Source organism: Lethenteron reissneri, chromosome 9 (genome assembly GCF_015708825.2).
Source record: "Lethenteron reissneri isolate LAM-NWPU_2019-01 chromosome 9, ASM1570882v1, whole genome shotgun sequence".
NCBI classification, from domain to species: Eukaryota; Metazoa; Chordata; class Hyperoartia; order Petromyzontiformes; family Petromyzontidae; genus Lethenteron; species Lethenteron reissneri.
Window position 1 is genome coordinate 5,104,410 of NC_083787.1, and position 23,800 is coordinate 5,128,209.

General features: G+C 42.1%; 1 protein-coding gene across 2 annotated transcripts; it reads right to left on the reverse strand.

The window, feature by feature from the left end:
• Positions 1 to 3,990: 3,990 nt before the first annotated feature.
• On the reverse strand, positions 3,991 to 23,625 carry LOC133340465 (protein disulfide-isomerase TMX3-like). 2 transcript variants are annotated; one of them, XM_061548737.1, is made up of 16 exons: positions 23,530 to 23,625; positions 23,367 to 23,409; positions 22,823 to 22,862; positions 21,459 to 21,582; positions 20,471 to 20,516; positions 17,947 to 18,027; positions 16,548 to 16,647; positions 15,951 to 16,028; positions 15,514 to 15,580; positions 12,398 to 12,496; positions 11,926 to 11,980; positions 11,344 to 11,397; positions 10,750 to 10,806; positions 10,348 to 10,525; positions 8,331 to 8,399; positions 3,991 to 7,191 (listed from the first exon to the last, which is right to left on the reverse strand). In XM_061548737.1, exons 1-16 carry the CDS (start codon positions 23,582 to 23,584, stop codon positions 6,616 to 6,618), a joined length of 1,722 nt encoding a protein of 573 aa, XP_061404721.1. In that variant the 5' UTR covers positions 23,585 to 23,625; the 3' UTR covers positions 3,991 to 6,615. The 2 variants fall into 2 exon arrangements, with proteins under 2 accessions (XP_061404721.1, XP_061404722.1); XM_061548738.1 differs by having other exon boundaries at positions 3,993 to 7,191; positions 10,396 to 10,525; positions 23,530 to 23,624.
• Positions 23,626 to 23,800: the final 175 nt, after the last annotated feature.

The following is a 23,800-nucleotide window of genomic DNA, read 5'->3' on the forward strand; positions in this document are numbered from 1 at the left end:
CGGCAATAGCACTTGCTTTGGCCGCTATCCAGCCTGACAGGGAAGGATGTTTCACTCCATATGTATCCTGTGTACACTATTGCCCGACAGAGCACGTCATTCAGGCTGAGAGTCTCTTGTAGGGCACCCTAGTGTGTGTGTGTCTTGTGTGCGTCTGCTCAGGATAAGTTTAAGCTGATATGAGCACGCCAGGCCACTTCGTAGCATGGCTGGCGAGGTTATAGGATGTAGGTGTCTCGGGGGAGGAAAACCTGTCAACCCCTTATCAATGCCTACCTTATTGCAGACCAATTCAGACTTTATTGGTCATCACGTGCCCTTAAACATCTCAACATTCATCCTACAAAGTCCCATCACAAGGGAGAAACACAAACAACTAGACAATTTTTTTTGCCCGTATCGAAACGGCTGTACGCCTTGTGGACCTGTACAAGAAAACGGGTATGAGTTGACAGGTGTGGGATACGATGGAGATTTGGGCAACGCATGAGAGACGGAATGGATGATGGTCGATGGTCATGAATAGCGACGGCCAAGCAAATGGCAGAGTCGTAGAGGAACTCCAACTTAGAAGTGCAGAATTGCAAATCGGCTCAAGTGCAGTTTTTGGCTCGGATTGTTAACATCGCAGAATCAAGAGGCATCGCAGAATCAAGAGGCCTTGATCCAGCAGTGGATTGATCGTGGCCGATGGTTATCGGAGACAAAAGTTATGGAATGGTGAGAAGGGGAAGCGAGGGAGGGAGGGAGGACGTTTGAATGAACCCACCACACCTGTGGTCCGGGGCAATGGCTGGTATGCTGGGAAGGTTAACTGTCGTGATTGATGCATGGAACTCCATCCCCTTGGGGGTGATTCCAGACATCACTGGCACTGCGTCTCCCAGTACAAAGTCCAGCTCTTGTGTATGGGAACACTGTAATGCTGTCGGCAGTGGAATATGAAGAGTGGCCAAAAAAGGCCGATGTAAAACACCCCGTAATTATGTCTGCACTGTACGTGTATATTGAGCGAGTCTAGGCGGTGTGCGTTATATGTAGGGCGGTAGCACTGAGGATTTGACTGAGATTGTGAAGTCAGTCACGACAGTTTCTCACTGCATACCTTTCATGATGTCTTCTCTTGTATGCGAATATTTTTTCATTTATATATACTGTATATTATCCCAAAATATGCTGGTCATGCTCCCGAAAAGAGTGACATTGCATAGCACAGCATTGCACAACATCAACAGCTGAAATATATGGCGTTTATCAAAATGTAACAATTGATGAGAAGCTTAGGCTGGTTGTACCACATGCAAAAAAAAAACATTATCTGGTTATCAACATTCCTAAGGATAGTTTCTGTCCATTAATGGGTTTCATTCGATTTAGTTCTTATCTGCTGAACTATTATTAGTAGCTGGCCACTTTGTATTAAAGGCCTCCGGGTCTGTGGCTTAGCAACTGGGATACAAAATATATATATATATATCAGTGTCTAAGTTTCATGAAAGTCAACTTGGGTCAGAATTTACTGTAACTAACTTCACAAGTGTTCTCTGGGAGATGGCGAGCGTGTACAGAAGTTTCCAGTAAAAGTCTCAGAGCGACTGCACTTATAATTTATCACAATGCTACGATTACACTGGTCAACAAAACATTTTTTTTTCTGGCCTGGACTTTTGCAGCTGTTTTAGACTAATTTCAGGGTGCTGATTCCAAATCTGATCTCAGATTTTCTCTATTACATCTCATTTTTATGCTATCGGCATACCCAATTTTCATTGATTTTACCCGAAATTAACTCTGTCACTTATGATTGCAAGTTTTTGCGAGTCAGCGACTGCTTTAGTGTTAAAATATGGTGCTGTATTTTTAGGATAGTGTGTTTATAATATAATTTTATGTAGATATCCACATTTATTTAATATTTTTCTTCTGCAGTTTTGATTGAAAATGCAATATTTGATATCGCAAAAACCTGATGTGATAGACAAAAACTGATGCCAGATTTGGAATCAGCACCCCAAAATATACCTTAAAAACCCTTGGAATACCTTATGCCGGAAAAAAAGTGTGTTGACCAGTGTTGTGTTGTTTGAGGACGGAGGCAAGGGGAGCGTGAGCTCTTATTTTTACGTCTCAAGGTGTGTCTCGGGGAAACACGCCAGCCCAGCAGTGTGGTTTTATCGACGTTTTTTTTTATTTTCCAGAGATCCCACTTCATAATAAATGTACCATCACGAGGGCCAAAAAAATATGCAACGCAATCCAATGTCCTCTACCCACCGCACGTAAAGCCCTCTCTCGCTCGTTTCTTTCGCCCTTGGTGGCTCAACGTTTTATCTTGCATCTCTCGCCCCTGCAAGACACAACGAGCTTGCGGAGATATTTGGAATGATGAGTCGAGCGCTAAAAAAACCCGCCCCAAATAAGTCTCCATACCAGACCCTGGTTTCGCCGGCCCCTCGCCTCGTCTGCGATGTAAACATTTGGCGATGTTCTTAGAGGAGTGCTAACACCCCCCTCCCCCGCCCTCTTACAGATCCATGATTTGTAATTTAATTCTCCATTGCTTCCGTGTGAATAGGTCAATATCTACTTAGTGAAGCTCGGGACGAGTCTAACAATCCTTAGCTTGGAATCGCGATTCAATTTTAAATAATCTGATATCACTCTGCGCGGAATCGTGGTATGGTGGTGGTGGTGGGTTTCGCGAACTGCGTGGGACATTCAGGCAAGCAGTAGCGGGCAGCTCCCGTGATTATTCTTGTCGCCCTATTAGAATTTCCACTGAAATGTATGACCGATGCTTATGTAACCCAGCCAGTGGACTTTTAATGCACAAATCTTCCATGCCAGAACCTCCCCCACCCCCAATTCAAGCGGAATGGGAATCACCCGATACAAAAATAATCCACGGGAGAATCGCAGGAGTATTCCAGCTCTAATGCTTGCATCATAGTGAACGTTCCATCCGGCGGGCCGGTGGCTGCACCCTGGGGGTTCCGATTGCAATGGGGGTTTGTAACTGCCCACCTACATTAGTCACTCTGTCTTCCACTGCTGGACAAAGGCCTCCTAGGGCTGGTGGCATTGTGTATGGGGCTTGTGCCAAATGTCTTAACGTTCTTCCCCAGCTGTCTCTGATTTCCCCCCTTAAATAGGTCGGTTACCAGCCTGTAGAGTTCAAAGGCTGCCGTTTCCCAGACAGTTTTCTTCTTGCTTGTCACAAGAGCGATGTCTTCCGTTTCTTCGTCTTTTCCACGTCTGAAAATATGAACACTGCAATGCTGACATTGCCTTTTGTAGCTGTACAAATGTGCGGACTCCCGGGACTCAAAAGGATGAATCAGCAGCCATTTGGGTTGCAGAGATTGAGCACTTTTCCACGCGTGTTTTTGTCTGTTATGCAACATTCATACACACAGTGGGCTTTTGTGTTGTTGATTTTTGTCCACAATTTGTACATTTACAAAAGTGCATGTAAGTGCATCCCTGAAATAAATTGCTCATGCACGCCGCCTGCAGAACCTCCATTAGAGGGAGTTCTAGTGATCCTCTGTAGATTGTATTTGGCCTACTCTTCTAACCCGGCCAGACGTATTAGAAGAACCCACATGCTACCTCAGCCACACGATCTGTTGTACCTGTTTATACTGATGGGGTGGATGGAAGCCAAGAGGAACTAAGAAACTTACACCACGAGATGAAATCAAACCGGCGACACCTGGATTGCAACTGGGAGTACAGTGTGCAAACTATTACACCACGGAAGCTCTCTTAATTTCTCAGTTTAATATGTAAATATGTTGTTCTCTGAAAGACATACATGTGAGCCGCTGAGGTCTTGATGGATTTAATATGCCTCTGAACCGCTCCCGTTCTGCTATTATGCGCAGCACCGACGCCTACTTTATTGAAGGAGATATTGGCACATAAAATAAAGATTGATATATGTCCACGGCAAACCCTTAACCATTTTTCGTGCAGTTCCTGATAATGCGAAAAAAACACTTTCGGGTTAGCTTAAGATACAACATAACGTTCAATGTGACTCTGTGTGTACCTACAGCAACCCCCGCCCTGCAAAGCAAAAGACCTTTACAGCGAGCCATAATGCCAAAAAAGAAACGGTCTTGCAGCACATGGAAACCGAGCGTGTCTTAATTTGTCTCCGCGGCGACACGGGCTCTGGCAATGCTTGCGGATAAAAAACGATCTGAGCGGGTCGCTCTCTCTGAGACAGACGCTCTTCTGAGGCCACTCGCTGTTTATCCTCGGCTGACAAACCTCCCCCGGTTAGTGTTTGGGAAACGTTACAATGCGGGGCTGAAGGTGGTTGGTGGCGGCTGTGTGCCAATGTGCTCCATCTCCTCCTCTCCTCGTGTATTTGCCAAGGCTTGTACCGTTTCCACCGCGCGGGGCCTTCTCGCATGAGCTAGCCCCAGGGAATGCTTGTTTGAAGGTGGAATCCAAACAACGACTTGCCGTCATTTCACTATAGATGTTACACTAAAGTGGAGAGGACAAAGCTGTGCTTTGTCTGCGGCGTTTCCAACCGTCTAAACTGGAGGGCAACACACTGGAAGGTATTGCGAGCCAATGTCTGGATGGTGAGACACCCTGCGGCACATAATACACAAAACATACATGAGTAAAAATCCGGACAGTATTAAAAGGGCTGAAGGAGCTTACTGGGATGCACTTGTCAACATCTCGAAAATAAATATCAGTTTTAAAAAAGGAACACCGCAAACCCATCCCAAAAATTGGCACGTACACACTATTGATGGCTTATTCAGATACTTGCGCTATTTCAATGGGAATATTACACTTTTTAGTCGGTCATATCACATAATTTAAATTAATCTACATTTTTCTACTCCAGCGATTGCCCAATAACATTAATGTATGTGGGAAAAAGACACTCAATATCGTTAGATGGAGAGGGTAGACAGGGAGGCTCAGGGGTACAAGAGCTCAGCTCGCACTAATGAGGTCCTGGATTAAAATTCACACTGGCACTTGTGATTAAACCGGGTTATTAACTGTAGCACAGCCGAAGGGCTCGTCCCGGTAACAGTGACTGCACGAAAACAACCCAAAGAGATGTTTCTTTCTGTACCCTATTCGAATTAATTTGCTAAATAGGTTTGACTTTCATGCAAAGAACATTTATCCGTAAAAGAGCATACGGGAAAGTCCACTCCTATTGTGTGAATTAAAAGAAGTCACTTGAAGGGTCCTCAGGATTTCCATGAAAACTTGCGCAGGCCAAATTGTAACATATGGTCTGTTCTCATCGATGTGTCCCTACCCCCAAAAATTCCTTTATGAACTATAAGTAAAGTGCATTATTTTCTACTCATTCTATTACGTTTAAATGTATTTGAAGGTTAATTATTTTTACCATCTGGAATGCCGAATAGAGAAATTCCTGAGAGTTTGACGTGCAAAAACATGTCAGTATTCAGAGCCATTTTTTGTAATACTTGCAAACATAAACACATCTAACGTGGCGCAGAGGGGGGGGGGGGGGAGTGAATATAATCACTATTAAGACGCTACAAAAAATGTGCCTGCAGTAGCAGAGCTAGCTCGTTAATTCGAACCCAGCCGTAATATTTTCCACAGAAGCCTTCCAACTCCCAACATCAAAAACCTACACGGAAAGACACTTTCGCGACTTGCGCAATAACATTCACAGCGCAGCCTCAAGGGACAATTGGGCTGAACATTGGAGTGCATCTATTCTAAATCTGCTTGCAGTAGAGATAACTAGTTTGGCCAGCAATTTATAGCTGTGCGTTGCTTCGGGTAGACTTACTAGAGTGAGTTTTTGGTGCTCATTGAGTTAATGGTAGATTGCTGCCTAATAAGATTGCCAAATAAAAAAGCAAAAGGGACATGTGTTTACATAATCTATAGAATTGTAATTTTGCCAAGCGATTGGAATGTAGTGCATGAGTTATAAACATTACTCTGTAAGTATGCACAGATCATGCCAATATCTCTATTCATGCCTGTTTATAGAATAAGCCATATACGTTATGTAACAAAGTTTAAACCCAGATTAAACATTTAAATTAATTTAAAGACAAACACGCTAAAACAAAGTAGTCAACAGCTACGCTTAAAACGCATTAATTTAATTTCAATAAATAGCATAAATAATATAGAATACATAATTCAAATGCAATGCAGAGCTCTAAACACCTGTTTTTCACGTCATTAGTCGATTTCAGGGTGCACTCTGAAGATTCCATTTCGATAAAATCATGCATAGCTGTGGCCTTCAACACATGAGTCATCATAGAAATAACACTATAGCGTAATGTTGCAGTGCTACACAAGGCAAATATTGATTGGCATTAACAAACCAGAGTGACCTCAACTTTACCCATGTTCATTTAACAGTTTATATACCACCGTTACGTTATTTAATTGCAATAACTGCATGCAAAGCATCCACCAAACTCTAAAAAATTGCTTCACAAAAAAAACCGCATGCATTTCACCTGGATGAACAGCATGTTGGTGACGCACTAGCATGCTATGACAAACGAGCACACATTTTCACCTCCATAAATTAAAACGCCTGGAGAGCACAACAGTTGCGAAGTCCCGCTAGTCAACATTACTCTCGTTTTCATGCATGATGACTGCTGTTTCAACCAGAGGCCTCGGTGGCCCCTGAAGCGCCAACTTGTGCACATTCCCGTCCTTATCTTCCTCGCAGCCCACATTGCCACCATCATCATAGCCGTCATCTTCATCCTCGTCATCATCCTCGTCAGATCCAGTATAGCTCTCGTCGTCGTCATCGTCGTCGTCATCATCCATGTCCTCGTCCATTTCTTCCTCATCCGTGAGTGTGGCATCTTGTCCGCCCGTGCCGCTCGGCTCGTACGCGAGATGCTGCTTCAAAGCCGCCACCTCGTCACCGTCGCCATCAACACCACCCGCCTTCCTGAGACGCAGCCCGTCCCCGCCACCCCGGGCACTATTCCATGCGTTCCCCGCCACCACCACGGTGCCATCACCATCATCCCCGTCGCCAGCCACCTGTCTGTCACGCGACGATGCCGGTCGAGGAAGAGGGTGGCCACGGACCCACAAGCGGCTGTAGCAGATGAGGGTGAAAACCACCACGGGCGTGCCGTACAGGAAGAGGCCGAGCAGCACAGACTGCTGGAACACAGCCTGCAAGCATCAGCAGCACGCAGTTAAGTCATGCTGGTACGCAAGACAAATGATACAAATATTTAATTGTACTTAACAGGCGACGTATGTTATCTACACACCTGCTGCCATAATTTCTGATGAACAAATCGTGCAGAATGTGCCCGATGTCATCAGATTTTTGAAGCTAAGCAGGGTTGGGCGAGCACCATGCAACATGTTATTGGTTGTTGCGGGAGTGTGTTGTGGGCAGTGGAGCGCCGTGCAATAAAATCCAGTTGTACTAAACTGTGTACTTTACTCCATATCAATGTTTCCCACCTTCAACCCACACTGACCAATGGCGTAGAGAGGCCTTCACCCAGCAATGGATTGAAAAAAGGATCTCTGTGTACGTTAACATAATTGTCCTTTTATCATTGTGTGAGACAGCATTTTGAGACGCAGTTTCATTTAGATGCTTTGTATTTCATTGCATATTTTTAGTATAAATTACTGTAATAAATCAAGGTTACTTTTAAAAGTGCGATAGAATATGCATGATTAATTTCTATTCTTAACCACATGGGGTGTGAGATGGATGTCAAACCCCTCATCTTGGACTATTTTTTTTGCAGGCAGTAACAATGTATATGATTGTTCCGCTGGCTTATTAAGCACAATTCTGAATTATTTTTGACGAAGTCTATTGACATACTTTAAATTGAGTATTTTACACAAAGGTAAATACGCTCCTGTGAGGTTGCATCAACAGTACTCACAACGATGTATCAAATGAATGACTTCCCTTCTTTTGCAAGAACGTAAGACCATTTGACTGCAGCATCAAATGATAACTTGTGAATTTAGAAACATCTTTACAACAATTGGTCACGTACAAATAAAGCAGTGCTTTGTAATAAGCACACAGCATGTTTTTTGACCGGCATGCTTATCGCCTTGCAGTTGTGTTGTTTGAAAACCCCAGAAAAAGACTACTTGAAAGACAAGATAAGCATGTTTTAAATTACATCGCCATGATCGCGGAACTGAGGGTCGCACGGGTTAATACCAACTTCAACGGAGTTCAGTTAAAAAGGTGCTCAGGATTAAGCAGAATGAACAGCCTAGATGTAACGGAACTCCACGGTTTCCAGTTGCCGCGAGCGTCAATCTCTCACCGATATCACCGTGGAAGCGTCGTAGAGCAGCCTCTTGATTCGGAAGTAGGGACTGTTCCCTCCGTGAGCCTACGGAAGAGTTGGACGTAAGAACACATGAACCTTATGGTGGGACCCCGGGTCCCATAAGCCCCTGGCTCTCGCATAAACATTATATTATAATGTAAACAAAAACTTTGCTCTTTTTCACCAATGGGTTTGAAGGATGGTGGCAAGTGTTGTCTTGTTAAACTATGCCTTTAAAACTGAAAACTACTTACCCGCAGTACCTCTATTTAAATACACTATCAAAAAAATTCTTTACATCCCCCTGTCAATCATCGTGTTTCTCAGTGTGGATTTGTGAACACACTTTGTAAACAGTACATAAAATAGAATGCTTTTTCAATGCGCTGTTCATATTGTAACAAGCGTTTATACCAATGTTACTCTACAGAGTAGTGAGTCGCCGCTCCCCTTATCCGCATTCATACGAGCGGTATGTGGGGACTATGGCTTAACCGCAAAAAAAAACCTATCTGCACAGAGGCATACGGACAAGAGAAGTATTATCAAACAGGAGGAATTAACGGTGCAACGCATCTCATCTGTTAAATATCTGCAGGTAATAGGATTGTCATCGATTTATCCTGCCTGCAGACATTGGTAGGTCACAAATAATAATAATGAAGATATAGAAAGCCGTTTCACTGTTTTACGCATACCGTTATGAAAAATAAAGGACTTAAGTCGTCGTGTAGGCAGTTTGAGCAGCTTTGGATAAGACTTATGATCCTGCCCATGCCCGAGCATGGCGTGCATTCGCTTGTTCAGCTCTTCTGCGTTGCGCTTGGACGACACGACAACAGAATGATCCGCGCCAGGTGGGTCGCGGCCAAAAATAAATGTATTAATTACGATTTTTACTTCCATTTATTCGGGACCCCGGGGTCCCGCCATAAGGTTCATATGTCCATGTGCTTCCAAGCGTTACAAGTGTAAGGATAATTAGAAGGCACATGTGTATGTTTTACATACACATTGCTGTATGTACATCTACATTTCAACGATGAAGAAAATTAACTGGCTATGAAAACCAAAATAGTAATGAACCATTTTCATTCCTCTAACACATGTGCATATACTATGCACAAGTCTTAACAAAACAATATTTTCCCTTTCGCCTGGAATAAACAGTTGACGCAAGTGCTGTAAGCAAGCGCTTTATATATATATCCTTCTACATATTGGAATGTAACAAAGAGAAGAGGGGTCACCAGACTGCTGCTGAGGTTTATCAATTCAAGAGTCAAGGGTTTTTACATACGCTTACACATGTACACAGCATAATCAAATTCACACGAAATATACATTTCAAATGATGCTGGACAGGGCAAATTAACTCGCTGTGAAAACAAAAATGAATACAAGTTGTTTTCCTTCCCCTAGCACTTCACTCCTACAAAACACGCAGAGCTGTCAACAGCTAAGCGGCGTAGGGGAGGGCAGCCGCACTGATCGATGTCACATTGTTAGGGCCGCGCGTGAAAGAGGCGTGCCTTTCCTGTGTTTTTTATAGTGTTCCGAGCCACTCGCTCATGTTTTGCCCAAATACTCTCACCCCGAGCAGCATGAGGAACATCTGATGGGGGGAGAAGAGGTGGTAGAGGTGGGGGGGGCTACTTATAGAGATGTGGAAGCAAAGGTTTTTTTAAAGTCAGGTTGAAAGGTGAATGTGGGGTAAAAAGTTGATGCCCAGGGTGAGAGAGAACACCACAGGTGCAGCACTGTCTAACAACGCCATGTTAACTCCACATTCTACTAGATGCTATAAATACGACGAAAACAGTAATTGTCACCATAATCATCCTTATCTCAAGTTCTGCCTTTGGCAGTTTTTGTCCCCACACCAACCAGTCCCCCAGAGCGCTCACTGCAGTGGAGTTTAGCCATGCCAAGTGCTTATTGAAGGACAAAGCGGTCGTTTATTGATTGGAAGTAATTACCCAAGCCTGTCCCCCAGCACCCAATGACCTACTTTATCTTGGTTTAGTGCTAGGAGAGACGCTTCCCCCAGAGGTCTGACCTCCAGTTTCCCAGCCAGGTTGCTCGTGATGAAGGTGAAGAGGTCCTTGGCGGAGCGGAGGTCACCCTCGGGCAAAAAGAACTGCTGGGATGAGGTGTTGACAAGAATCACGCTTGGGACGTCCACCACGCTTGCGACCACATGGGAAGAGGAGAGGAGGGGACAGAGGTACAATTTTTTTGTGTTTTCCGTCAAGCATCATCTACAAAACATGTGTTTTGTGTTTTTTTTATCACAATCACATTTTTGTCATAAACATTTCAACCATGCGATTGGGCCTGGATGGAATTAGGACTCTGGTTTACATTTACTTTGTGAGCTTACTGTTACATCGTATGATGTGGTTGGCCTTACCTCATGATCAGGTCATTGATGTGAATGTTGCCATCTGTGTATCCGAACTGAAATTGCCTGCAGTGGCATATGGGGTGGGGGGGGGGAGGTGGTGGAGAGTCAGGATTCGAAGATGTTCAACAGGGAGTGTGCGGACAAGATAACAATGCATGAGAGAGCCAGTCAACAGACGAGACCGTGTGTCAAGTGCCCCACCCCTGTATATTGAGACCCAGCGGAGCAGGGTATAAAGCGGTCGAGGTAAGTGTGAATCTTCTTCTTGGTTCTCTCGGTAAAGTCACGTAGAATGGAAATAATAAAATAGCAAAAATAAAACATAATAAAATAATTCTCACGACGTTTCGGCCACAACACAAGCAGCTGTCCTCAGGTGAAGAACAGGTCTGTCAGAAAGACAGACCTGTTCTTCAGAAAGACAGACCTGTTCTTCACCTGAGGACGGCTGCTTGCGTTGTGGCCGAAACGTCGTGAGAATTATTTTATTGTTTTATTTTTTATTATTTTATTATTTCCATTCTACGTGACTTTACCGAAAGAACCAAGAATCTGTTCATTGTGAAGGTGCATGTTGAGCGCAGTGTGTCTATGACTCACTTGTGAAAGTTCCTTCTGTAATTTTTTGACACTTCTTCCACCATATATTTGAGCCTGTTTCAAACAACATTAAGGCATCAATTCATCAGCCTGAGGCCAATAGTTGCTTGTCGGTAGCGCGTCTACTCAAAAAGAGACCATGAAGCAATTATCACCCTGCACAACTTAACACCACCGTTTCTGGTAATTACTGTAGAGTATATTGTTTTTATATAGCGACTTATTTTGATAATTATTAGTAGTAACATTTCACTTTTTCATTATCGATTTTCCATTCAATGTGCTCTCAAAAGGCTTGCTCATTCTTAAGAGCGATTTTATTTGATCTTGTGGCCGACGCTTTATCCGTAGGAACGCATCTCCAATGTTATAATGGAAGTCAATGGGAAAATAGGGTTTAGAGACAGAATTTCACTTTACAGACAACTTTTCAGGAACGTAACTGTTCTGTATATTGAGGGATGCCCGTATTTACGTCTCTATTGTGAAAATGTGCATGCACCGTGAGCTTAAGAATCACTTTTAATCAATGAATCGATCCATCCTTACACTGCTGCTCAACATTAAGTGGTAAAATTGTACCTGTTGTCATGTTTAATGTTAGTTCCACTCAAGACTGCAAGGACCAATGATTTTCCTGCAAGAAATAAAAATGATCATTCACATCACTCGGTTAAAATCGTAAGGTGAATCATAGCATACATGCAAACCAAGCTCCATTTACTGTAATTTTGTGGTGAATTGTTGAATAAAATAAATACTTTGAAATGCATTTATTATTTGTTTATTAGTCAACCCCATCAGACGATCAGTGTGTGCATTGTTAAATGCAATGAGACTGAACAAACCAGATCTTAAGTTTACACTTGCAATGTTACAGGAAATACACAGTCACAATGCGTTGGGTTAGGGCATGACTGCATCGACCAATCCTAAGACTCATTCCTCCCATGGCCTCTCTGCTCACCTAGACTGTAGCAGCTGCAAATACACAAGCCCCCTTGTCAGTGGATCTATCCCCCTGGGCTCGATGCCAAAAAATGCACCCGTGTACCTGTGTCAGCCAGGTCATGCAGAGTGATACTGTCGATGAACAGGAATTCTGGGAACCTCTCCCTGTTCACCCACTCCTCCAAGCTTCCGTCTTCAAACTCTGTAGTGGTAACAAAAGTATATTTCTTCTATTTTTTTTCAAGCAATTACAATTGTGTTGTTTATCTCATTTATAAGATGAAGAATCCATTAAAATGCATGGAGAAATAATTCCTTTTGTATCAGAGAATGCAAGAGATTTTTTTCACAGAAATTCAGAAAAATCCTTCCAATGGCTTTTATATATATCAAAATTACACAGTAGGGGGTGTACTTCCCTACAAGCTCTGCTAAATTGTCACATGAAAGTTAATCCCAAAAGTATTTATATTCACTCCGAGTTGAAATTTTGCCAAATCAAGTTGAAAATCAAATTTCACGTGATATAGTTACCAGTGACCATCAAATGGCACAACGCTTGTTGCTGCCTGGTTTCCAACCCAGGAACTGGTGCTGACTCAGTCCGCTGACCTTAGGCCAGCTGGTCACTTGCAGCTAAAGTATGTTATACTTGCTCCCAAATTTTTTGAAATGTCACCATGTGATCACCAACAAATGTGAATATAAAAACATTAAAGTACCAAGAAACTAAGGAGAAAGCAATGGGGATGTTTATGCAGTTAAGTTGGTTCAGCAAAGTTTTGGAAGGCCATTAACTTTGATGCAATTTTGTTCAAAGTAACACATTCCAGAGTGGTATTTCAGTAATCCTGAGAAGGCTGCAATTTCTTTCGGGATTTCTCAATCTTATATATTTTCTGCAAGAATTTCCTACAATTTTTATGATTGAAGAGGCTTTTCATTTTTCCAGGAGAGATTTTTTGTATTCAAGAAAGTACATGCTGTTAATTAGGGGTTACGTCTGCATGAAACATGCACAAGAGTTGTATCAAGGTAATGGTTGAAATTTACTGAACCAAACTTCTATAACATGTATTGCTTGAAAAACACTTGGTAATGACTACCATTTCAGCAACTAAAAACTACGCGCTGTGTTATAACGTATACAGATTTGAGACCACCTTAAAAAAAACTTCCAACTTGACTGCTAAATCTGAAAAACATTTCAAAACCACAACAAAACAATTGAAAACATGACCTAAAAGCAAAAATGTTTAAGCCATATGCATCATATTTGGCCTTTTAGGAGTACATACAATGACACGTTTTCAAGAATTCATTCTATTGAATACCAATGAAAATAAATCATCGGTATTTTTGGTTCCATGCAAAAACACTTTCAATTACTTCAAAATAAGAGTCTTAAGATATTGTTTCATGACAAAGACAACAGTTAAACCTCGGTTTCTTATATAATTTTAATGCTTTGCAATTAAATGTCTATGGGACCTCAGTGGACAATATGACCTCTCAATAACCCTCACGTCCCTCTGCTTCAAGACCTCTCCAGCTTCTTAACCCGAACAGGTGTCAGAGTCCATAATTAACTTAAGGCTCCATAATTATCTTAGCCACATCTGCTGGCGCTTCGGTTTGTGTTGAGATATGCCATTTAAAAAGGGAGCTCTGCATGCCATAGGTTAGGTGGGGTCCAAAAGATGATGTCTATTCTAACGTTTAAACGTGAAGGTTTTTTTCAAAGGGATGTAATGTCTGAAACCGTGTTGTTGATGCAAAAAAGTGTTCGTGAAATAGTGGGTTTTTAAATGCATATTTCTCAGAAACAGGAAAAGTTCCAATTCAGCCCAGAAATGTACCATATAAAACATTTGGTCTTTGAGTAATTGGTTCTCTTCCAATTGGATTGAACAAAGTAAAAAAAGAAGTAAACTGTCAAAAAGACTAGAATGTCTACTCTCAGTACAGTATAAGTAAAATGCAACTTTGCGGATCATGCAGTTTCAATGTGTTTTTTGCTAAAAATGGAAAAGCGAATGAATGTCTAATTACTGTATCTAACACAAGTGCACTTGGCTGTAGACAAAGATACTTGCCTGTTCTCAATAAGTTTGAACAAACAGCGCCTCCCAGTGTCAGACTGCGGCCATCTCAGCGATTCAAATTCGATCTCATTTAAAGTGAAAATAAGAGCTCTCTGTGCAATGTCATACTCGTTTAAACCTAATTTTAGTCTTACGACGACACATTTCATTTTTAGATGCAATTGAGGTAAGTACAATAAACTCGAATTTTTACTCTAAAATTCACTCCGATTAATTATATTCTATTCTCCCATCTTCCAGAGCTAACCAATCATGTCATCCATCCGACGCCGAGTTCCAGTAGCTGTGATTTAGATGGCGATTGGCCATGTGGTTCCTGGAAAGCTATACGGTCAAGGGTTAATTACTGTTGGGAATTAAGTGGCAACAGGAGTGTAGGTCTGTTCATACAAATGAGTGATCTACTCTTGGCGTTTGCAAAAGTCACACAACAGCTGTGGCTGGGTAATTGATGAGGATCCACTTGTTAAAGCAGTAACACAATATGTCCCTCAACACAGGGCCTCTGTTTTTACCTTGAATTATAGGGACAAAGCAAGTTTAAGTTGAGCATAATGTATTTAGATTACTACTTAATTATCTTTGGTTATAGTTTGTTATTCTTGAGTATTAAAACACGGGCTATCAAACTTTTATTGGCAGACGATGTGCACAAACAGGCGGCTAGACTCTACAGAACGGTTAAGCAGAGCCTTTCATGATGGCCAATCCGGGAAGCCTCTTGGGCATTCTGGGAGCCTAGAGAGGGGCTGCATGCCACATGTGGGGAACCCCTGAGATACAGCACAAACAACCATTATGTTGGCTACATGACCTGGCACATCCGCAGTGCCACTGACCCCATTCTTAAAACACAAGGCTGTGGACTGCATTTTAAAAGGCATGGGGCTTCAAAGGGATGGGAAATAATGTAATGGGATGGGGTGGGATAAAACGGGACATCATGGGATGACTGCGGATACACCAGAATGAAATTGTACAAGAGTGGAATGTGATTGGAGATATAGTGTGATGGGAAACAACATCATGGTATAGAAATGCAGGGATGTTGAATAAATAAAATCAATTAAGAGGTGCAATGACTCTTGTGCTCTTGCACGAGCTGTAAATGTACCATCGAAGACGTAAAATGTTTCATCCTTGAATACCAGAACAGCCGGCAGCTCGTACAGAACTACGTCCTATTGAAACAGAGACACGCCATACTGGTACTGTCATTTGCACCCTATTAGCCTCGACTTATCTGTACATGTAAAACTACTTGTTATAATGCACAACCATATTTAGCAACACATTTGAAATGAAATCATTCAAGACATCACAAACTTAAATGTGGTACAATTCTATTGTTCATGTTGTAGTTATCAAGCAGTACATGTGTGTAAACTATAAATACGGTAGAAATTAACTAATTAACTCTCACATCTATATAAGGCTGTTTTTTTTAAAAGAGAAAGCTATAGTTTGTTGAATATTATTTCTAGGTTTGTACGAAGTTCGACTGAGTCAATTTTAGCGTGCAGTTTATACACAACACTAATGTGCTCTAACCTCAGGAAGTGCTTCCTTGGTTGCAGAATAGAAGTATGTGTAGACGATCAATTCGGTGGCAACTTCAAGGTATTTCTCCTGAACGGCAGAATGGAGCAATAAACAAATTGGGTCAAAGGCACCATGACCTTACCTCTCCAATTCCAAAATATACCTTAATAGCTCTACCACGTTCATTGTTGGTACATTTCCGTATATATATTTAAGCATAGACAAAGACAAAAATCTCATGTATAGCCTTAGCAGACTTTTGGGACAAGTGTTATTATTAAGTAGCACCTATGATAGGGGTGAGTGGGTGGCCAACACCATGCCTGGACGCTTTTGTCTCCCCAGTGGTGATGGTTACACACAGCACCAGGTACTAATTTTAGGCTGAGTCAACCTAGGGGAGGCCCAGAACCGGTTCAGATAATCGTCACTGGTGATGGCCATGAGCGGGAATTGAACTCTGGTCGCCAGGCTTGTAGCGCAGCACGCTAACCATTGCACTAACGCTCCCCAAAAGACAAAGACACACTCACAAGCATACACAGCGATGCCAACTCCCCCCAAGTATTGTTTTATTTTAATATTCTCATTTGGAGAGTGGTTTACCTTCAATGGAGACTCTCCACCCACATATACAAAACACGTGTCGTGGGCCTTCTGTGCTTTCTCAAATGCTTCAGGGCTGGACAGGGAAAGCACAGTTGGCCTGAAGAAACAAAACAAATTGTTCTTACATGGGAGAACATATTTTAGACAACAAAACACACGCAACAATTTCGGATATTCTCCCACATGGTGCATATCTATTGCATTGTGTAGATCACATGTGTAGAGTAATAGCGCTGGCTGCTGACGGAAAGTGGTACCTGCAGTGTATGGCAGTACACACGTCAGCAGGCGACAGTAATATACGGGAAAAAAGAGAACTCAGGGGAAGTTCATTAAGGGGTCCATCTAGAAGCCCTGGGAACCTGCTAGTAGGTTTCAGAAGAGAGGCGTAGGCCAGGGCGGAGCAAGGCCACGCCGGCAGCATACGAGGGAGCTCTGAGCGAGAGCTCGGGGTTGTTACTGGAAGTGGATCTCCTCGCCGTGCTGCTGTTCGCCACCATCGTTGCCGCCGTCTTCACCATCACGGGGCGCCGCTAGTTAGACAGCCTGCCAACAGTTCCGGCTAGATATTGCCGCCGACAATAGACGGTTGTGTATATAGTATCTGTAAAATAGTGTGCACCCACGTAGGATGTGTAGAGTCCCGATTGTGTGCGAGAATAAAGGAAGGTGCCTCCAAGTATTTCTGTCTTCGAACTGCGTCACTACACATGCTTGACAAATCTTGATTAAGAGCATCAGCATCATGAGAATCAATGCATTGCCGCGATATAAAACCGAAATAGAATAGACTTTTTTAAGACTGTAAACAAGGGAAATAAACAATCCTTTGGATTAGAACCCAGTTTGTCAAACATAATGGCTCAGTGCTCTGGCATTGTCTTTAGCTGTGTCAAACCCTCAGCAATCAGGAATGCTAGCTAGACAATTTCAGTGAGCTTAATGGTTAAAGTTGTTTTTTATTGTTTGGCCTTTTATTTACACAGACCATGGATCAAACACCAAAAAGTGTACAAAAATTATCAGGACGTGCACATTTGGAATTACATCGAGACAGAAAGAGGAACATGTGGATCAGAGAACACAAAGTGAAGACATATCGACTGTTAAGAAAAGTAAGTGGGCTTTGGTAAGACATATCGTTTGAAGGGATTAGGGCCGATGGATCAGATTGGGGATGGAATGATATCAAAAGGAGGCAACACACACCCAGGAATGTATCAACCACAAAGATGGAGCAATGAGAGTTACTAATTATTATTACTAATGTGCATAAGCAATCCATTACGGTGATGTGCAGAGGTCTTCATCCAGCAGTGGATATATCATGACCGATTATGATGAGCAGCAATTCAAATAAAATGTAAAACGCTTGGCTTTTTTGGGCATAACTTACCCAGACACTCTGTTGGCAAATTCTATAATCTTCTCTTTGCTGTGTGGCCCTCTGTAGTTATAAGCCAAGTCGCCCTTTATCCTGGCAAAGGAAACAAACAATTAACTACTTTACAATTATGTATTTGTGTAATGATTTATATTGGTGCCGAAACATTTTTAATAATAGGTGTGCATCGATTAATATAAACTCCTAAGCACACAACATCCTTAAAACTGCTGAAGTATTGTTTATTAAGTCGTATAAGGTGTATGTAATGGGTGCATGTGATCCCTTTAGGTACTAAAGCTGGTACATTTACCACAAGTTAAAAATAATCGAGTCATATCAAATGATAATACTCTGAAGTGTAAAATGGTCAAATCCTCACACTCTTACTTTGAATTAACATTAGATAGATAGATAGATCGTTTATTGTCATTGTCACCAGTACAACGAAATTTAAAATGCTCACCAGTCAGGGCCTCATTCATAAATTTAAATTAAATAAAACAAGAAAATAAAAATAAAATTAGACATATGAGTCGTGAAGATGCTTAATCTTTAAGCCCAAATATGTAACATCAATTTTTTCCAATTTGTATATGAATAGGCCAATAGGTTGCTAATCCAAAATACTGTACCCAACGTTGCAAGGAAATTGGACCATGACCCCCAATGGAATGGGCACAAGGACAGTTTTATCTGTCTAGGAGCGGTGGAAAAATAAATAACAGAAAGGCATTCAAGCACTGACGCCAAGAAGCCCTGCTGCCCTTAAGATGCGGTCATCTTTCCCTAAGTGACGTTATTCGTGGCATCGTATTCTGGAGGGCTGGTGCACTTGAGTGGGTTTAAGCTATGTAAACCCATCTGGGAATGTACTCTGTCAGCCGTCTAAAAGTCCCCTTGATAATATATCAGAAGCATCACCTTACAATTTGTTTTACAGATCTGAAAGATTCTCTAACGGCTGTGGAAAAAATATACCTTTGTGTGTCAGTATTTGTTCATGGTAACATTCCTCAATAATTTTCATTTATGAGCAGGATATGAGTCTATAGAGACAAAATTCTGTCTTTTTGAAAGGAGACATGATGTCTATCAATTGTACAATATAAATTGTACAATACGAGTATGTAAAATAAGCAGGTGATAAGCAAAATAAATGAGACCTTCATACCTCCAGCCTAGATGCAGCAGTTAAATGCTACCATTTTATGTGGCGTATTCAGTTTAACTAGCCTATAACCGCATCACCAGATCTCAGAAGCCAAGCAGGATCCTGCTCGTATACAACTTGGATGGGTGACCACTATGCACACCTGGTTATATAGGCCACTACGGGGCTATGTAATGGGTAACAGAAGGAATTACAGAAAAATACATTGTTGTATTGTACTTTCTATGCCCCACATATGTGCTTGTCACCTTCACTAATCGGCACTTGACCAGCATAGTGAAACCATCACCCAGCAGTGGTTTAAAAAAGGTTTGTCCATTCACATGCAGTATGTTATTTAACGTTAGTATTGGCAAATACATTTAACAAACCAGGAGTTCAAGCTGTCATTCCACAATAACATAAGTAAAATATATTGAACCTTCTAAAGTAGTTATGGTTTGTGCACTGTAAATCATAAATAATGTCAAGTTTTCAGGTATTATGAAACATGACATGAAAATTCTTTATCTGAGCACTGCTGGAATAAAGTGTAGCTTAAACTTTACGTTTGTATTATATCCTAAGAGTATTATATCCTTTTCACAGGTGTTTACGGTACTCAGTGATGATTTCATCTTAAATGGCAACAGCTGTTGAGATCACATAGGGATTCACAGGTTGTTTAACGGATGTCTACATTATTTAAAACTTCCACTCACAAATCCCACTGCATTACCACTTCGAGTCGCTTGTTAATCTCTCCGAGTGCCCGGACCGCCATCCACATGGTCAGCGTGTAATCACTGGATTCCTTCATCGCTTAGTGACGGCTCATTTTCCAGAAAGGACCTCAGGCAAATGTGTCAAACACATTATGATGTGGATGCTATACATATAACCGTTTGGTATATTTTCTGAGATATTTCCTGTTTAAGTAATTAATTGAGAATACACGAATTGCAGGATATTTACAGATTATATGTATGCACATGTGTTTGTTTAAATATAGTTATATATGACTAATTATAAGCAATTGTGGCAAACTTGTAATTAAAATGATCCAAAGTGCCATCTTTCCATGACAATATCATATAGGTGAATGGAGAAGGCTGACTGATGTGGAATTACACTGTAAGTTGTCCATCTCTGATAAACCAAGAACAGTCCCTTTAAGTTTGAGACAGCTTACTGGCTCAATAGGAATCCACCCCCCTCTTGAGCTTACTAACAGAGTGGGTCCAATGTTAAATACCGCAAGGTTTTGTGGTTTACCACTGTCTAAGAGTACACAGAGTGGCGTGACTAATGCAGAGCTTTAAAGGACCAAGGGGAAATCCCATGCGGAGCGCGTTCATGACCAAGTGGGAAGCACACACTCACAGTTTGATGCTTGGGAATCCTCTTGCCCCAAACTCTGAAGCCAAGGCTTCAGAATGCAACACAACAGCAACATTATTTTAGTGTCACGATCGAAAACAAGTGTACCATTACCACCACTATTATTAAAAGTCACTTATTTAGATCTCACTGAGTCTCAAGACTTTATCAGGAGGGTCCTGCTTGCATTGGGCTGTTTGGCCAATTTCACATACAGTAAAACCTCGGATTGCGAGTAACTTGGTCTGCCAGTGTTTTGCAAGAGGAGCAAATTTTTTAAATAAATATTAATTTTATAAACAAGCGAGGTCTTGCAATACGAATAGGACGATTTCGCTTTGTCTGCCGAGCGTCACGTGATCACAACTGATATACGAGTGCTTTGGATTACAAACACGTTTCCGGAACGAATTATGCTCGCAATCCAAGGTTTTACTGTAAATGTTTTTTTATATTGATGGAGGATTCGGAGTTCATGGAGAAAACCCTTGCATATGAAGGGCACACACTCAAAAGTTCCACACCGATGGGTTCACGACCCATTTGGTGTGCAGCCATCTTCTGGCCACCTCATAGTCGAGTAGGTTTGGAGCTTCACAAATCTATGTGATTTACCAACTCTTGCCATCAAAGTGCTGAATTTCAGGTATGTGCAACCCTACTCTGATTCATAGTTTCTGGAAAGGGAGACATTTAGCCACACCAACAGTTCTTTAGATCAACACGGGTGACACAGAGGTCAGTGCACAACCGACAATCAGAAGGTTGCAAGTTAAAATTATGGTCGGAGGTTGATACAGCCCCCAAAAGTTAAATTCCCTTGGTGGGCCACCACAAGGCAAGGAACATCCGAGTTAATCTGAGCCCTGTTGGCACATCACATATTTAGCCGATGTGGATAATGGATAAACACTCAACCCATGGACCCTTGGGGTTAGATGTAACCAGCAGCTCTGAAAGCTCAGGTTAAAGCTTTACAATGACCGCTCACATGAATGCTTGATGGCGTCCATCTTCCCGACTCGCACAGGCGAGCCTGCCTCGTGTAAGCCCAATGCTACCTCCCTCCAAACAGGGTCCAGCTTTTTGCAATGGCTGCACCATGGTGCGTAAAACTGCAAAGAGAAAAAAACCCATGTCAGAATACACCGTCCTCGAAATAAAAACACCTGCAGAGTGCAAACACGGATCCATTGCTGGCCTCAATGTTTAGACCAGGGATAACTGTTATTATTCCATCTCTATGTTTCATTATATACGTTGATTAATATATAATGGAAATCGTGAATGCAGATTTTTTTTTACCATTTTAAAATGCAGGTAACTAAAGAAACTGCTTCCAAATGTAATAGCCGTTGAACTGTTATCCTTAGCCAATTGGCTGGCTTCATATTCAAGCATTGAAACGTTAAAATGTATGTAACACCCATGGATGAAGAATAATAACAATGTCTTACTATTTTGGTTTTCTAAGTATATTTTTTGTTAGTCATTAAACTTCTTTTGAATTGTTGTTCTTCTGCACGAACATTTTGTACCATAATATTATTTGCATGGATCTTCCTTGCAAAACGAACTTGACTCGCTCGGCTCTCATCTAGTTATAAGCTTATCATCAGTAGTAGTATGTTCTATTCATCACCATATTAAGGCATCCCCACCGCCATCCTTCATGGACCTGCATGCCACAATCTATCTCTTGTCCACACATGAGATAATATCATATCCAAGGAGGTTGCCCTCTCAAATGTGTTATTTCCCTTTGGCTGTTATCCATTCACCAGCCTCAGTCACTGGCCATCATCCCTCTTATCAATGTGTTTGGCTGAGGCTCATTTTGAACAGTACTAAGAGTCTACACTCGTCTCTTAAAGAAAGTGTTAAATTAAAGAATACAACGAAATCAAATTAAGATAACAAATGCGGAGAGGTAGCACAATGTCTAACACACTACGCGATGAACCAGCGACCGCAAGTCTGATTCTTGGTCATGGTGAACATCATTGATAAGTAGTATGACCTTTAACCAACCACACCAACCTGGTTGGGTTAAGTATGGTTAAACAATGATAATTGCTTTTTACCCTTTTATCTGGCAACAAAACTGACACCTTTTTGTTACAAGGAGTCATGTTTGCATTGACCACAATATCTGCGGTCGGAATGCAAACAAAAAACACAACAAAAAGGTGTCAGTTTTTTGCCAGATAAAAGGGTAAAAAGCAATTATCATATTTTGCTACTGGCAAAGGAGGTTCCAATTGTGTATGGTTAAACAACCCTCGTAATCTACTTTTATCTAAGAGTGCCTTTAGGGGCTGTACATTATGGCTCCTTCGATATCCTGAAACTCACATTCACAAGCCAGGGTTCTTGTTGTCTCAGATCATGTAACCTGCAATGAAAGGGAGACAGTTAAAACACTTGAATATTAATACACTTTGTAACCACAGGGTCCAGCATTAAACAATCTGTCCCAACGTTAAGTATTTTGTTTTATTAATAATGGAATGCTACAATTTAACTTGTGAGCAGCAGAGGGCGGTGTACGACACGACACAGTATTTGTTACTGTATGTCAAATGTAGGTTTTAAATCTGCTTGGTTTTCGAATACACTAAACCAGTTAATGTTGCCGATAATTGAGAATACAAGTGCCAAGAATTAAACATTTTTAAAAACAAATCAAACGTAGCCACAAATACGCCAATCGCAGTGCAACGAAATCCATTGTTTTGTTGTTTACCACATTACACATCCCTCTTTCATGACCACTTCCACAAAGGTCCATCCAGCAGTGGATTGACGCAAAGATCTTGTGCGTGAGCCCCGTGTAGGAGGTAAAACAATGTTTATTGAATTACAACATTTAAACCCCCCCCACCCCACATCAACTCACGTTGACGTCAATTCGACAATTTCGCCTCCCGCATTCGCCAGCACTGAGGGGGGAGATAACAAAACAACCACCGTCACACAAACACACACAGCTCACGATAACCTCTTGTGAAATGTATAAGCAGCGAGTTAGCGAGTGAAATGTCGTGGTGGTCGTGACTTGCCGAGGAGACACGCGATCGCCACCGCAGCAGCTGCCGCAGCAGCAGCGGCAGACATCGCCTCGTGTCAATCACGCGCCGGGGGGCGGAGGGGAGGGGCCTCGGGCACGGGCACGTGACACGGGCTGAAGACGGTCGGGGTCGCCATGTTGGGTAAGGGGTTTGGGTGGGCGGTTGGCGGTTGGGTGGGGGTTTGGGTGGGGGTGGGCGGTTGGGTGGGCAGTTGGGTGGGCGGTTGGGTGGGCAGTTGGGTGGGGGTTTGGGTGGGGGTGGG